Source organism: Oncorhynchus clarkii, chromosome 20, assembly GCF_045791955.1.
Source record: "Oncorhynchus clarkii lewisi isolate Uvic-CL-2024 chromosome 20, UVic_Ocla_1.0, whole genome shotgun sequence".
Taxonomy (NCBI): Eukaryota; Metazoa; Chordata; class Actinopteri; order Salmoniformes; family Salmonidae; genus Oncorhynchus; species Oncorhynchus clarkii.
This window is the reverse complement of record NC_092166.1, coordinates 20122644-20136758: the sequence shown is the minus strand read 5'-3', so window position 1 is coordinate 20136758 and position 14115 is coordinate 20122644. Positions and strand designations below refer to the sequence as shown.

Here is a 14115-nt window from a genome sequence, read left to right as displayed (position 1 = left end):
AGTTAATTGCTTTGCCACATTTCTTTGCAGTATTACTTTGGTGCCTTGTTGCAAACAGGATTCATGTTTGGGAATATTTTATTCTGTACATGCTTCCTTTTCACTCAATTAGGTTAGTATTGTCGTGTAACTACAATATTGTTGCGCCATCCTCATTTTTTTTCCTATCACAGCCATTAAACTCTGTTTTAAAGTTACCATTGGCCTCATGGTGAAATCCCTGAGTTGTTTCCTTTCTCTCCAGCAACTGAGTTAGGAAGGACGTCTATCTTTGTAGTAACTGGGTGTATTAATACACCATCCAAAGTGTAATTAATAACTGCACCATGCTCAGAGATATTCAATGTCTGCTTTTTACATTTTTAGCCGTCTACCAATAGGTGCTCTTTGTGAGGTATTGCAAAACCTCCCTGGTCTTTGGGGTTGAATCTGTGTTGAAATGCACTGCTCGACTGAGGGACCTTACAATTATCTGTATGCGGGGTACAGAGATGAGGTAGTCGTTCAGAAATCATGTTAACAATTATTGCACACAGTGAGTCCATGCAACTTATTATGTGACTTGTTAAGCACATTTTTACTCCTGAACTTAAAGGGATGAATACTTATTGACGCAAGACATTTCAGCTTTTCATTTGTAAAAAATAAAACATCTACTTTGACATTATGGTGTATTGTGTGTAGGCCAGTGACACAGAATCTCAATTTAATACATTTTAATTCAGGCAGTAACACAACAAAATGTAGAAAAGGTCATGGGGTGTGAATACTTTCTGAAGGCACTGTATCCAATCCTAAAGCCTAATTTTACCTCAGTTTTGTACTGGCAACTTTTTATGAAATCAATTGACTATATGTTGACTATCTATTTGCAGATTTAGACTTACCCATTGCGCATATCATTTTTTATGGACGTTGCAATTAAAAGGCTGTGATTTATTTTAGGTGTAAGCTGGGCTACTTCAACATGGACCCGCAGAACCCTCAGGGTTGCACTCCGTGCTTCTGCTTCCAGCATTCCTCTGTCTGTGAGAGCGCTGAAGGCTACAGCATTGACACAGTCTCCTCCACCTTCAACCGAGGTGAGCCCATACACACCTTTTCATTATGGGCCGTTCTGGCTCGGACAAGGCTTATAATTTATTCATCTGGAGGAAGTTTCTAGAAATATTCCAGAAGTATGCAAATATCACTTAAGTTTTGGAACAGATATTTGTGATGTAAAGTTATTTGATAGAATTGAATGTAACACATTTGAAACCTGTTCCTAGATGATGAGCAGTGGACAGGCCAGCAGCGTGACAGCTCCAGTGTTTCAGTCCAGTGGTCCACTGGTGGGGAGATCTCCCTCATCTCCGATGACTACTTCCCAATGTACTTTGTGGCTCCAGGTACTCTGACACTAACTCAACAACTTTTATTGTGAAAAATGCATTTAAATGTTTTTTTTTTTTTTTTTTGAGGACTTCATTTAAGTGAGCCTATGGGGAAACCATGTGATTGCCCCAAATACCTATGGGAGATGGTGTCTTATCTCAAATGTGGCGACATTGTTGAAGTGATCCTAACAAGTATTTTTTGTTATGTCTTTACTGTAGAGCGGTTCCTGGGCAATCAGCTGCTGAGCTACGGCCAGAACCTCACCCTGAACTTCCGGGTGGACAGGAGAGACACACGTCTCTCAGCCGAGGATGTGGTTCTGGAGGGGGCTGGTCTCAGAGTGGCTGTGCCTCTCATTGCTCAGGGAAATGCCTATCCCGGAGAGAACATGCAGACGTTTGTGTTCAGGTGTGTAGAAATCATACAGACGTAACCCAGAGATGTGTATAGAATACCAGCATAACAAAAGTTCATCATTTGAAGTTGGCTTTTTACTGCATATTCTGTTGTAATAACATAATTTAGAAATTGTCACATAAAAAGCAAACGCATAAAGTTGTCGTACGTTATCTGATGTTGTGAATGCCCCACTAACTGTTTTTCTTTTCTGTCAGGCTCCACGACAGCACAGACTATCCCTGGAGGCCCACCCTCACTCACTCAGAGTTCCAGAAGCTTCTGCACAATCTGACGTCCATCAAGATCCGTGGCACCTACAGCGAGAGAAGTGTGCACTCACTCTTCCACTCACCCCATTTCACTATGTAACCCATGCATATATCCTGCTTCAGGGCCTGTATTCATAAAGGATCTTCGAGCAGGACTACTGATCTATGATCATGTTTCCCCTGTCCATATAATCTTATATATTATGATCTAAAACACACAAAAAAACGGATCCTAGGTCAGCACTGCTACTTAGAGACGCTTTATGAATATGGGCTACAGTAGTATCTGTCAGATTGGACCATGACAAGCGGCAAGTTAGTTCGGTCTAGCGAACTGATAAGCTTGAATTTCATATTCTTTTATCAGTTCTGAGGGCATCACGGAGAGGATGTTGGAACTCCAGTCTAGTCATTATATTAGTGTGCAGGTTGTGGCTGAATACTTCTTATTTCCCCTAATGACACAATGTGGTGGTGATTTACCCTGTTATTGAAGTCATCAGATCCTCTCAGAACAAATATCCACATAAATCTAAGAACAAAGCCATATATTAATATTCAGTTACCCCATTACTTTAGACATGACCAGAGAGGCCTAATCAATTCATTAAAAATTAAAAGCTGGCAGACAAGAATGTTGGTGGTCTGTATCTTTGATTCCATGTTCACGGCGGTAGGCAAGGCACTTTGGTCACTGTTTCAGCCTAGTGGTCTTTCTTAAGACAAGATACGCATATGATCTAATCAGCGCTCATCGCTCCCCAGGTGCTGGTTACCTTGACGATGTGAAGCTGATCACGGCGAGGAGAGGTCCCGGGAGCCCGGCTCGCTGGGTAGAGAAGTGTACCTGCCCTCAAGGCTACGTGGGACAGCACTGTGAGAGCTGCGCCCTGAGATACAGGAGGAGCAGACCAGACCTGGGGCCCTTCAGTTCCTGTGACTCCTGCAACTGTAACGGACACAGTGACACGTGCAACCCCGACACAGGTCAGTGAGATGGCAATGAAAGGGGTGAGTCCCAAATGGTCCCTATGTAGTGCACTACTTTAGAGCCAGGCCCATAAGGAAATGATAAAGCCCAGAGGACTAGAGGATAGAGACAAGTCCTCAATCACCACATGACTGGTTGGGTAAATGTCCCAGACAGGAGTCATGCAGTAGACTTGGGCACCTGTGACTGTATTTGTATCTGCTTGGCGAATTGTGTCTGTGTTTGGAACTGCGGGGGGTTCAACATTAAATGTCCCCTTTATAGTACAGTGGAACAGAACAGAGAGTAACAGATCACACTGTCATCCAGTAATAACCCACTGCTATAAAGATATTTATCTGTGTGCCCAATGGTGTCAAACATGACTGATAGGCAGGCTACTCTCTCCTCATCTACTCTAAAGAGGTGTCTGGATGGAAAAATAGTGGGGCCCTTTAAACTCATCTTAGACTCCCCTCTGGTGGCGGCTAGAGGCATGACGTGTGTGTTTTTGACATGTCTGTTTGAAGGGATGTGTGACTGCCTACACAACACAGCTGGGCTCAGTTGTGAGAGATGTAAAGACGGTTACTATGGAGACTCCACTGTGGGGAGTTCCAGCGACTGCAAGCCCTGCCCCTGCCCCGGAGGATCCACTTGTGCTGTTGTGCCCAAGACAAAGGAGGTTGTCTGCACCAACTGTCCTACTGGAACCACAGGTAATAATAAATGATTTGCTGTACACTTTTTTATTAAATATATAAATAATCTGGTATTGAGACAGACAATAGACTTTAGACAACCGACTTTGTCGATGCATAGAACCACAAGTAATTAGAACTGGTTGGAGTACTCTGTAGATTGTTTTGAAAGTCTTTAAAAATATTTTGGGGCGGCAGGGTAGCCTAGTGGTTAGTGTTGGACTAGTAACCGAAAGGTTGCAAGTTCAAATCCCCGAGCTGACACGGTACGAATCTGTCGTTCTGCCCCTGAACAGGCAGTTAACCCACTGTTCCTAGGCTGTCATTGAAAATAATAATTTGTTCTTAACTGACTTGCCTAGTTAAATAAAGGTAAAATCAATCAACTTTAATTATTTACTATTAATTCACAAAATATTAAAATACACAGTTAAAAACATAAATAATATTTCCAAATTGTGTATTGTATGTACTTATTTCTTAATTTAGTTTAGAAGTTGTTGGTATGTTCATATTCACATAATCCAAACTATGAATTGCGTCTTTCTGCAGGCAAGCGCTGCGAGCTGTGTGACGACGGTTTCTTCGGAGACCCCCTGGGGGGGAACGGACAGGTGAGGGTCTGTCGGGCCTGTAAGTGTAGCGACAACATCGACCCCAACGCTGTGGGCAACTGTGACAGAGAGACCGGGGAGTGCCTCAAGTGTATCTACAACACAGACGGCTTCTTCTGTGACCGCTGCAAAGAGGGCTTCTATGGAAACCCGCTGGCCACCAACCCCAACGACAAGTGCAAAGGTAAGACGAGAAAATGACCAGCATGACTTTTGGGTCAGTGTGTGTGTATACTCGCGTTCCACATACTGTACAGATAGATATGGCTGATGTGTTTATTGGTAGTAATGGGGGTCTCTTCCCCCTCCTGTGTTAATGGGGGTCTCTTCCCCCTCCTGTCCCCAAATAGACAGTGTTCTGTTCCATTGTACCGTGTGTACAGTTCAGATAAGATGTACTATACAGAGGTGACTGATGCTTGCTGTGTTAGCCATGGATTTATCTTGTCTCCCCTGTCCCCAGCCTGCTCCTGCTCTCCATATGGCACAGTGGACAGACAGACCAGCTGTCTACAGGTCACAGGCCAGTGCCAGTGTTTCCCCCACGTCACCAACAGGGACTGCAGCGCCTGTCAGCCTGGCTTCTTCAACCTGCGGAGCGGAACAGGCTGTGAACAGTCAGTAACAGTACCCACTTTGCCAAGTGTTTCTTAGTAGGAATAGAGGTCTATGAAGCTTTTCCCTGTCTGATTTTGATCACTGTACCTCAACTGTTGATATCTATATTGGAAATAGAGGGCTGTAATACGTTCTCTGTCGGATTTGGATCGCTGGTATGTTTCTAAGTTGTAATGTGACTTTACCTTCTTTGATATCATGACAGATGCAACTGCAATTCTATTGGGTCCACCAACGGTCAGTGTGACATCGGTTCCGGTCAGTGTGAATGCCAGCCCGGCGTCACCGGTCAGCGCTGTGAACGCTGTGAGATCAACTTCTTCGGATTCGGATTGTCAGGCTGCAAACGTACGCTTTCTCTTTCTTAAATCTCACTCTAATCTCTCTTTAACATGATAACTCTGAGAATGCGCCTTAATGAGCCATGCAGTTGTGTGTGACTATATTACTTGAGTAGGTTGTGACATGGTCTAATGGGAAGAGAATATCGTCATAACCTGAAGACTGTCGAACTGTATTTATTGTTATGTATTTTCAACCTCCGCTCTGAAATCACACTCATGTTTCAAGAGCCTCTTTAATTTTGGCCAGTTTCTCATCTCTCTTTATTTTTCTGCTGCTCTAGCGTGCGACTGTGACCCAGAGGGCTCCTCGACAGCCCAGTGTAAAGAAGATGGCCGCTGTGCGTGCCTTCCAGGCTTTGTGGGAGCCAGGTGTGACATGTGTGAGGAGAACTACTTCTACAACCGCTCTACTCCCGGCTGCCAGCAGTGTCCGTCCTGTTACTCCCTCGTCAGAGACAAGGTAAAGAATCTTGGTGTTTTCGTCAGGGGATTATTTTGTCAAAGTTGAGTTCTATCACACCATCTCTTCTCCGTCCTTTCCGGTCTCTCCACTGTCTCTGTCCAATAAACTTCAAATATGAAATATAAAATATTTTAAAATATATATTTAATAAAGTTGAGTGTGCTTAACATGTCTGTACAGCTGCATGGGAACCCACTCTAAGCCTTGTGGTTTTACTCTTACGTAGGTGAACCAGCAGAGACAGAAGCTGCATGACCTGCAGACTTTGATTGACAACCTGGGCTCCATGTCAGAGACTGTGAGTGACAAGGCGTTTGAGGACCGACTGAAGGAGGCAGAAAAATCCATCATGGACCTACTGGACGAGGCTCAGACCAGCAAAGGTGCAGCAGGCCTTGACCCTTTCGGGGATTTTATGATGTTGACATGTAATGTCTCGCTTGCTTGAAGAGATGCTGTTCTATTCAATAACCATTAGATTAAATTGATCATATGAATTTTTTAGGACATAATGGGTCAATCAAACAAACGTTATTGTCCCGAGAGGGGAATTTGACGGTGTCACTAGGTTGAAACAATGCTGTTCTTGTCAACTAGAATTAGATCAAATGAATCATGAATTTGAGTTTGTTTTTTGTTTTTATTGAAAGATTTAGGCAGAGATTAAACCCCGGTGTCCGGGGCCACACATGTACATATATAAAATGAAATGTCCCTTTTTCAGGACCCTGTCAAAGATAATTCGTAAAAAGGGTTTAAACACTGTTTTCTATGTTTGTTCAATGAACCATAAACAATTAATGAACATGCACCTGTGGAACGGTCATTAAGACTAACAGCTTACAGACGGTAATTAAAATCACAGTTATGAAAACCTAGGACACAAAAGATGCCTTTCTACTGACTCTGGAAAAACACCAAAAGAAAGATGCCCAGGGTCCCTGCTCATCTGAGTGAATGTGCCTTAGGCATGCTGCAAGGAGGCATGAGGACTGCAGATGTGGCCACGGCAATAAATTGCCATATGTCCATACTGTGAGACGCCTAAGACAGCGCTGCAGGGAGACAGGATGGACAGCTCATCGTCCTCGCAGTGGCAGACCACGTGTAACAACACCTGCACAGAATTGGTACGTCCGAACATCACACCTGCGGGACAGGTACAGATGGCAACAACAACTGCCTGAGTTACACCAGGAACGCACAATCCCTGCATCAGTGCTCAGACTGTCCACAATAGGCTGAGAGAAGCTGGACTGAGGGCTTGTAGGCCTGTTGTCTGGTGAGGACCTGCCTTACATCACCGGCAACAACGTCGCCTATGGACACAAACCCACCATCGCTGGACCAAAAAGTGCTCTTCACTGACTAGTTGCGGTTTTGTCTCCCAGGGGTGATGTTCGGATTTGCGTTTATCGTCGAAGTAATGAGCGTTACAGCGAGGCCTGTACTCTGGAGCGGGATCGATTTGGAGGGGGCTGTGTGTCACAGCATCATCGGACTGAGCTTGTTGTCATTGCAGGCAATCTCAACGCTCTGCGTTACAGGGAAGACATCCTTCTCCCTCATGCGGTACCCTTCCTGTAGGCTCATCCTGACATGACCCTCCAGCATGATAATGTCACCAGCCATACTGCTCATTCTGTGCGTGATTTCCTGCAAGACAGGATGTCAGTGTTCTGCCATGGCCAGCGAAGAGCCAGGAACTCAATCCCATTGAGCACGTCTGGGATCGGAGGGTGAGGGCTAGGGCCATTCCCCCCAGAAATGTCTGGGAACTTGCAGGTGCCTTGGTGGAAGTTTGGGGTAACATCTCACACAAGAACTGGCAAATCAGTTGCAGTCCATGAGGAGGAGATGCACTGCAGTACTTAATGCAGCTGGTGGCCACACCAGATACTGACTGTTACTTTGTTCAGGGACACATTATTCAATTTCTGTTAGCCACATGTCTGTGGAACTTGTTCAGTTCATGTCTCAGTTGTTGAATCTTATGTTCGTACAAATGTTTACACATGTAAAGTTTGCTGAAAGTAAATGCAGTTGACAGTGAGAGGACGTTTATTTTTTGGCTGAGTTTACATTGGAGTATTTCCACTCAGAATGGGAGTTGTGAATGCTGCTTTTGTTTTTTCAGATGTGGACAAAGGCCTGCTGGAGCGCCTGGGGAAACTGAACAGCACACTGACCACTCAGTGGAATCGTTTGCAGAACATCAGGAACACCGTGGACAACACTGGAACCCAAGCCGACAAGGCCCGCAACCGGGTCCGAGATGCCGAGAACCTGATCGGCCTCGCCCGCGAGGAACTGGATAAGGCCAAGGATGCCATCAGCAAACTGGTGGGTTGGTAACTAAGGATGCATCCCAAATGTTACCCTATTCCCAATATAGTACACCACTTGCTCATATGGCCCTGGTCAAAAGGAGTGAATTATTTCGGGGAAAGGATGCCATTTGGGACGCAACTTAAGACACTTGGAGGACTGATCGCATGATCTCACAGCATTATCGAATTTGGATGTAGTATATTTTTATTGTTACTGTTCTTGTTGCGTAAACCCTTAGTTCATGTTTGTTCCCAACCATAGCACACTGATGAATGCCTTCGTCCTGCATGAGAGAAACAACAGGAAGTTCATTGATTCCCTACTTTATTACTTTTCTCTTCCAGGACTTCAAAGCACCCTCCATCAGTGGAGATCCTAACAACATGACCCTTCTGGCAGAGGAGGCTCGCAATCTGGCCGACAAGTAAGGACTGTAGCTACAATGATGAAATAATTATGTTCTCTGAAATGTATTGCTCCATACAATCCACTCTGGTTTCCTGATATGCAATTCTTCTGGGTGGGAGGGGGGAAAGTGCACATGCCAAATAATAAACACCCTATCACCACTTTTGATCTAATTATTTTATTATATTCTTGCGCTGCAAGAAACCAAAAGACAGCTTTCTGCTTTGTCTATGAAAAACAAATCCAATCCCTCTGTTTCCTCTGCAGACATAAAATGGACGCGGATCAAATTGAGAAGATCGCAAAAGATGCCAATGACACGTCCACCAAGGCTCTCAACCTGCTGACAAAGACTCTAGATGGCGAGGGCAAGACCAACCAAGACATTGATGAGCTCAACAGGAAGTATGTCACTGTCTGCAACAGCACTTTTCTGTGATTCCTCTCTCTCTCTCTATCTCCTAAAAACTACAATTAAATCATACTAACGTTGATCCTGTCCGGAGAATGTCTTATAAGCTCGTACAGGTTCAAATCCCCTCAACAGTTTTATAATTGAACTATCATGTTCATCCACTCAGGTACAATGAGGCAAAGGACCTGGCCAAGAACCTGGAGAAACAGGCCAACAAGGTGCATGCTGAGGCAGAGGAGGCAGGCGACAAAGCCCTGAAGATCTACGCTAACCTGACAAGCCTGCCACCTTTCAACACCAAATCACTGGAGGTCAGTTACATGAAGTGACCGTAACCCTCTTTTAGGTGGACAGTGTCTCCATCCCAAATGGCACCCTATTCTCTATATAGTGCACTACTGGTCAAAAGTAGTGCAGTAGAAATGGAGTAAGGAGCCATTTGGGATGCGGCCACTCATCAGGAATAATTTCAATGAGTTGATGTATTTAACAAACCTTTGAAATATGTTCCCAGTCTGAGTGAGTGACCGGTTACTCTTCAGAGTCATTGAAAGGGTTTGTGTATCACAAGACATACATGTAAAGGGCCGTCGGACATTACGGAAGTCGTTTTAAAGTCTGGAAGGATAACTTATCTTGACATCCGATTATAGGACGAAGCGAGCAAGATCAAGAAGGAAGCGTCTGACCTGGACAAGCTGATTGACAAGACCGAGAAAGAGTACAACGACTTGAGGGATGATCTGCGAGGGAAGGAGACTGAGGTCCGCAAGCTGCTGGAGAAGGGCAAGACGGAGCAGCAGGTAGGACAAGAGAACTTTACTTGGGGTTGCAAAAATTCCGATAACTTTCCCAAATGTCCAGGTTTTCCAGAAATCCCGGTTGGAGAACTCCCAGATTTCCTGCTAATTCCCTCCTGATTCCAGGAATCTTCCAACCAGGAGTTCTGGAAAACCTGGGAATTTTGGGAAAGTCACCAGAATTTCACAACTCTACTTTTATTTAGTCTTTCTGGTGTCTATAAGCTTTGCTCTAAATAGATCTATGTCTCATGTAGAGCTTGTGATGGTTTCACCCCCTTTGAAATTGCTAGTGTGTGTGTCCATTTTAAGATTTAGCTTTAACATGCCTCATTAAACAAGGCATGCAATTGAAAAATGACCACATTTGCATATGTGACGAATTACCACAGCATTGATTGGCCTCCTCACTCGTTCAGCCACTAAGTATAGTGATAATGAGCAAGCCGTGAAGTCAGAATTATTCTTATTAATTGAGCTGTTTTGTCTGTTTTTGTTGTCCATGGGTTGTGTCCCAAGTGGCACCATATTTCCTATAAACTGCACTACATTTCCCAGAGCCCTATGGGGAATAGGGTGCCACTTGTTATACAATGGAACTAATGACTGTCTCTATCTGTCCCTGCAGACTGCCGATCAGTTGCTGGCTCGTGTCGATGCTGCCAAGGCACTGGCTGAGGAGGCCGCCAAGAAGGGGAGGACCACCTACCAGGAGGCCCAAGACATTCTGGGAAATCTGAGAGGTACTTAGTAGCAGGGCTGGTGAAGAGGCCAGGGAAATGCCCCTTTCTGCCTGATGGTACAGGATTTATTCAGAATGGTTGGAGTGAAAACCATATCGAGACCACAATGCATTTAGCCTCAGATGGATGTTAAAGAGAGAATATATAAAATATGGTTATAGTATTGCGATAGTGTGTTTACTCAACCTTTCTTCTCATTGTCTTTGGTGCGTCCAACACAGACTTTGACAAGCGGGTGAATGACAACAAGACGGCAGCTGAGGACGCCATGAAGAGAATCCCAGAGATCAACGCTACCATCATCGCGGCCAATGAGAAGACCAAGCAGGCTGAGGGGGCACTAGGCAACGCAGCTGCAGATGCCAAGGAGGCCAAGAGCAAGGCAGAGGAGGCAGAAAAGATAGCCAGCGCTGTGCAGAAGGTACATAATATTACTGGTATATTGTTATATTATAGCTAGGTAATTCATGACCATTTATGCTACTGTCTTGAAATGACATGGCCAAAATCAGTGGTGGCCTCTTGATATAAACGGTGTTTCTCAGTAGATTAAATGTTTTGAATATCTATTATTTTTGTGGTCATCAAATGTGATGTTTCACATAGAATAATAAACCCACTTTCAAACTGACAACATGCACTAACCCCCCTCTGTCCGCCCCTCATCTGATGTATCAAATAATAAACTATTCAACCTATAAGAAATTGTATACCTGCTTTCAAATTGTCAACATGCATTAATCCCCCTCTGTCTGTTCGCCCCACAGGGTTCTGCTAAGACCAAGGCGGATGCAGAGAAGGCCTTTGAGGACACTATGATGCTGGATGGGGAGGTGAACGGCATGATGGACCAGCTGAGTGCAGCCGAGGCAGAGCTGGCCAAGAAGAAAGCTGAGGCCGACCAGGACATGATGATGGCTAGCATGGTGCGTGTCTGTCTGGTCGGCATCCCAAATGGCCCCCTATTCCCTGTGTAGTGCACTACATTTGACCACGGCCAATAGGGCTCTCGTCAAAGGTAGTGTATCATATAGGGAAATAGGGTGCCATTTGGGATGTAATGTTCTCTGTCTGTGGCTCTGTTGTTTAAATCCAATGATGTCATTAGATTCTCATAACCTTAGGAACCCAATACTTAGGAATTCCTAGAAGATCTCTTTGGGTTGGAAACCAGAGAGCTCTGAGAATGTTTGAATAGAAGCCGTCTACACAGAGCTTGAGTTGCTCAATGTTTGTAGTTCTTGTCAAAGTTGTTTAGAGAAAAAATAAACAATGAGGCTAAACATTAAGAAAAGGAAGTGGATGAACACTGCTGAGGATTAAGGAAGTCTCACAAGTGTTTTACAACTGTTTTTGTTCGTTGTGGTCTGAAATTCTGACTCTGACATGTCAACTATGTTGTTTTGATATTTCAGGCATCGGACAATGCGAAGGAAGCGGAGGACAACGCCCGCAAAGCCAAGAGTGCTGTCAGGACTGTTCTCAACACCATCAACGACCTGCTCAAGTCACTGGGTGAGTGAATGGTATTTGATTAAGCAAACTGGTTATTTTTGTGGAGGTGAGAATACAAGCAGGGATATAATTAAGTATTGTCATTGTATGTAATCATTGTTTCTGGCTTGTGCATTGTGTGTAAGCAAACAATATTCCATCACAATATTCCATTACTTGCACAAGTCAAAATGACTACTGACTGTCTTATATCAATGAGCTAAAGCTTATACCTCCTCTGTCCCGGTTCAGGCAACATTGACAAGGTGGACCTGAGCAAGTTGGGCTTGATTGAGGGGTCACTGAAGCAGGCCAAGGACAAAATGGCGAACAGCGACCTGGACCGCAAGCTGGCGGAGCTGAATGATGTGGCCAAGAGCCAGGAGGAGATGATCACCGACTACGACAGGCAGATCAGGGAGATCCGGTCTGACATCGCCAACCTCAACGACATCAAGAACACTTTACCTGACGGCTGCTTCAACACCCCATCCCTAGAGCGACCTTAACCCCCTCTCTCTCCACCACCTGTACCCTCCTTCCTCATATCCCGTCTGTTCCGCTCCTTCCTCATATCCCGTCTGTACCGCCCCTTCCTCATATCCCGTCTGTACCGCTCCTTCCTCATATCCCGTCTGTACCGCCCCTTCCTCATATCCCGTATGTACCGCTCCTTCCTCATATCCCGTCTGTTCCGCTCCTTCCTCATATCCCGTCTGTTCCGCTCCTTCCTCATATCCCGTCTGTACCGCCCCTTCCTCATATCCCGTCTGTACCGCTCCTTCCTCATATCCCGTCTGTACCGCTCCTTCCTCATATCCCGTCTGTACCGCCCCTTCCTCATATCCCGTCTGTACCGCTCCTTCCTCATATCCCGTCTGTACCGCCCCTTCCTCATATCCCGTCTGTACCGCCCCTTCCTCATATCCCGTCTGTACCGCTCCTTCCTCATATCCCGTCTGTACCGCCCCTTCCTCATATCCCGTCTGTACCGCCCCTTCCTCATTTCCCGTCTGTACCGCCCCTTCCTCATTTCCCGTCTGTACCGCTCCTTCCTCATATCCCGTCTGTTCCGCTCCTTCCTCATATCCCGTCTGTACCGCTCCTTCCTCATATCCCGTCTGTACCGCTCCTTCCTCATATCCCGTCTGTACCGCTCCTTCCTCATATCCCGTCTGTACCGCTCCTTCCTCATATCCCGTCTGTACCGCTCCTTCCTCATATCCCGTCTGTACCGCTCCTTCCTCATATCCCGTCTGTACCGCTCCTTCCTCATATCCCGTCTGTACCGCTCCTTCCTCATATCCCGTCTGTACCGCTCCTTCCTCATATCCCGTCTGTACCGCTCCTTCCTCATATCCCGTCTGTTCCGCTCCTTCCTCATATCCCGTCTGTACCGCTCCTTCCTCATATCCCGTCTGTACCGCTCCTTCCTCATATCCCGTCTGTACCGCTCCTTCCTCATATCCCGTCTGTTCCGCTCCTTCCTCATATCCCGTCTGTTCCGCTCCTTCCTCATATCCCATCTGTACCGCTCCTTCCTCATATCCCGTCTGTTCCGCTCCTTCCTCATATCCCGTCTGTACCGCTCCTTCCCACGTCTAACACTCGGGCAGAATGCCACCTTTTTACCAAAACTTTTTTTCTTTCTTTCTTTTTTCTTTGCTTTGTCTTTGTTTGTCTCTTTTTTTTTACAAGAGAAGCTAAGTTTCATGGTTTTAAAGAAAGAGAAGAAGCAGCTTTGACATGCAGAAACGTGAAATGAACTAAGGGCAGTCGACAAACATGCATCCATTCTCCTTCGGTGCAGCAGGTTAGGAGAGGTGTGGCATACCTCGCTCCCGAGTAATGAAAACCCACATGACTGCACCACCTCCAGACTTCCTACACTTCTACGTGTAGGACCGTTACACTGTCTTGTTTCATCACAACCTAAACCACCCCGACAGAAAACAAGGAGAAATGTCCTCAGCCTTTTCAGATGGGTGCATGTCATATGATATAGCATTTGTTTTATTTGATATGATATCTAACAAGTTATCCTTACCCATCATTCTAGACTGAAGGGCATGCTGGGAATGGTTTGTCTGTGAGATATTTTTTAGCTATAGGTATTGTTCAACTTCCAGTACATATGTGCCATCCTTGGTGTTATCAACCATTTGT

General features: G+C 45.4%; 1 protein-coding gene across 1 annotated transcript in view; it reads left to right on the top strand.

Annotated features, from left to right (window-relative positions):
• LOC139376061 (laminin subunit gamma-1-like) overlaps window positions 1–13698 on the top strand; it is a 71174-nt gene extending 57476 nt beyond the window's left edge. Inside the window, exons 8-28 of the mRNA XM_071118206.1 lie at window positions 946–1082; window positions 1272–1391; window positions 1599–1788; window positions 1995–2107; window positions 2814–3035; window positions 3549–3737; window positions 4272–4517; window positions 4797–4950; window positions 5157–5299; window positions 5577–5755; window positions 5985–6141; window positions 7896–8101; window positions 8434–8513; window positions 8765–8902; window positions 9079–9223; window positions 9566–9715; window positions 10341–10455; window positions 10677–10876; window positions 11223–11381; window positions 11871–11970; window positions 12202–13698. Coding sequence (XP_070974307.1) covers window positions 946–1082; window positions 1272–1391; window positions 1599–1788; window positions 1995–2107; window positions 2814–3035; window positions 3549–3737; window positions 4272–4517; window positions 4797–4950; window positions 5157–5299; window positions 5577–5755; window positions 5985–6141; window positions 7896–8101; window positions 8434–8513; window positions 8765–8902; window positions 9079–9223; window positions 9566–9715; window positions 10341–10455; window positions 10677–10876; window positions 11223–11381; window positions 11871–11970; window positions 12202–12458 — 3400 coding nt within the window. The 3' untranslated portion in view covers window positions 12459–13698. The remainder of the gene's footprint in view (window positions 1–945; window positions 1083–1271; window positions 1392–1598; window positions 1789–1994; window positions 2108–2813; window positions 3036–3548; window positions 3738–4271; window positions 4518–4796; window positions 4951–5156; window positions 5300–5576; window positions 5756–5984; window positions 6142–7895; window positions 8102–8433; window positions 8514–8764; window positions 8903–9078; window positions 9224–9565; window positions 9716–10340; window positions 10456–10676; window positions 10877–11222; window positions 11382–11870; window positions 11971–12201) is intronic.
• The last annotated feature ends 417 nt before the right edge of the window (window positions 13699–14115 follow it).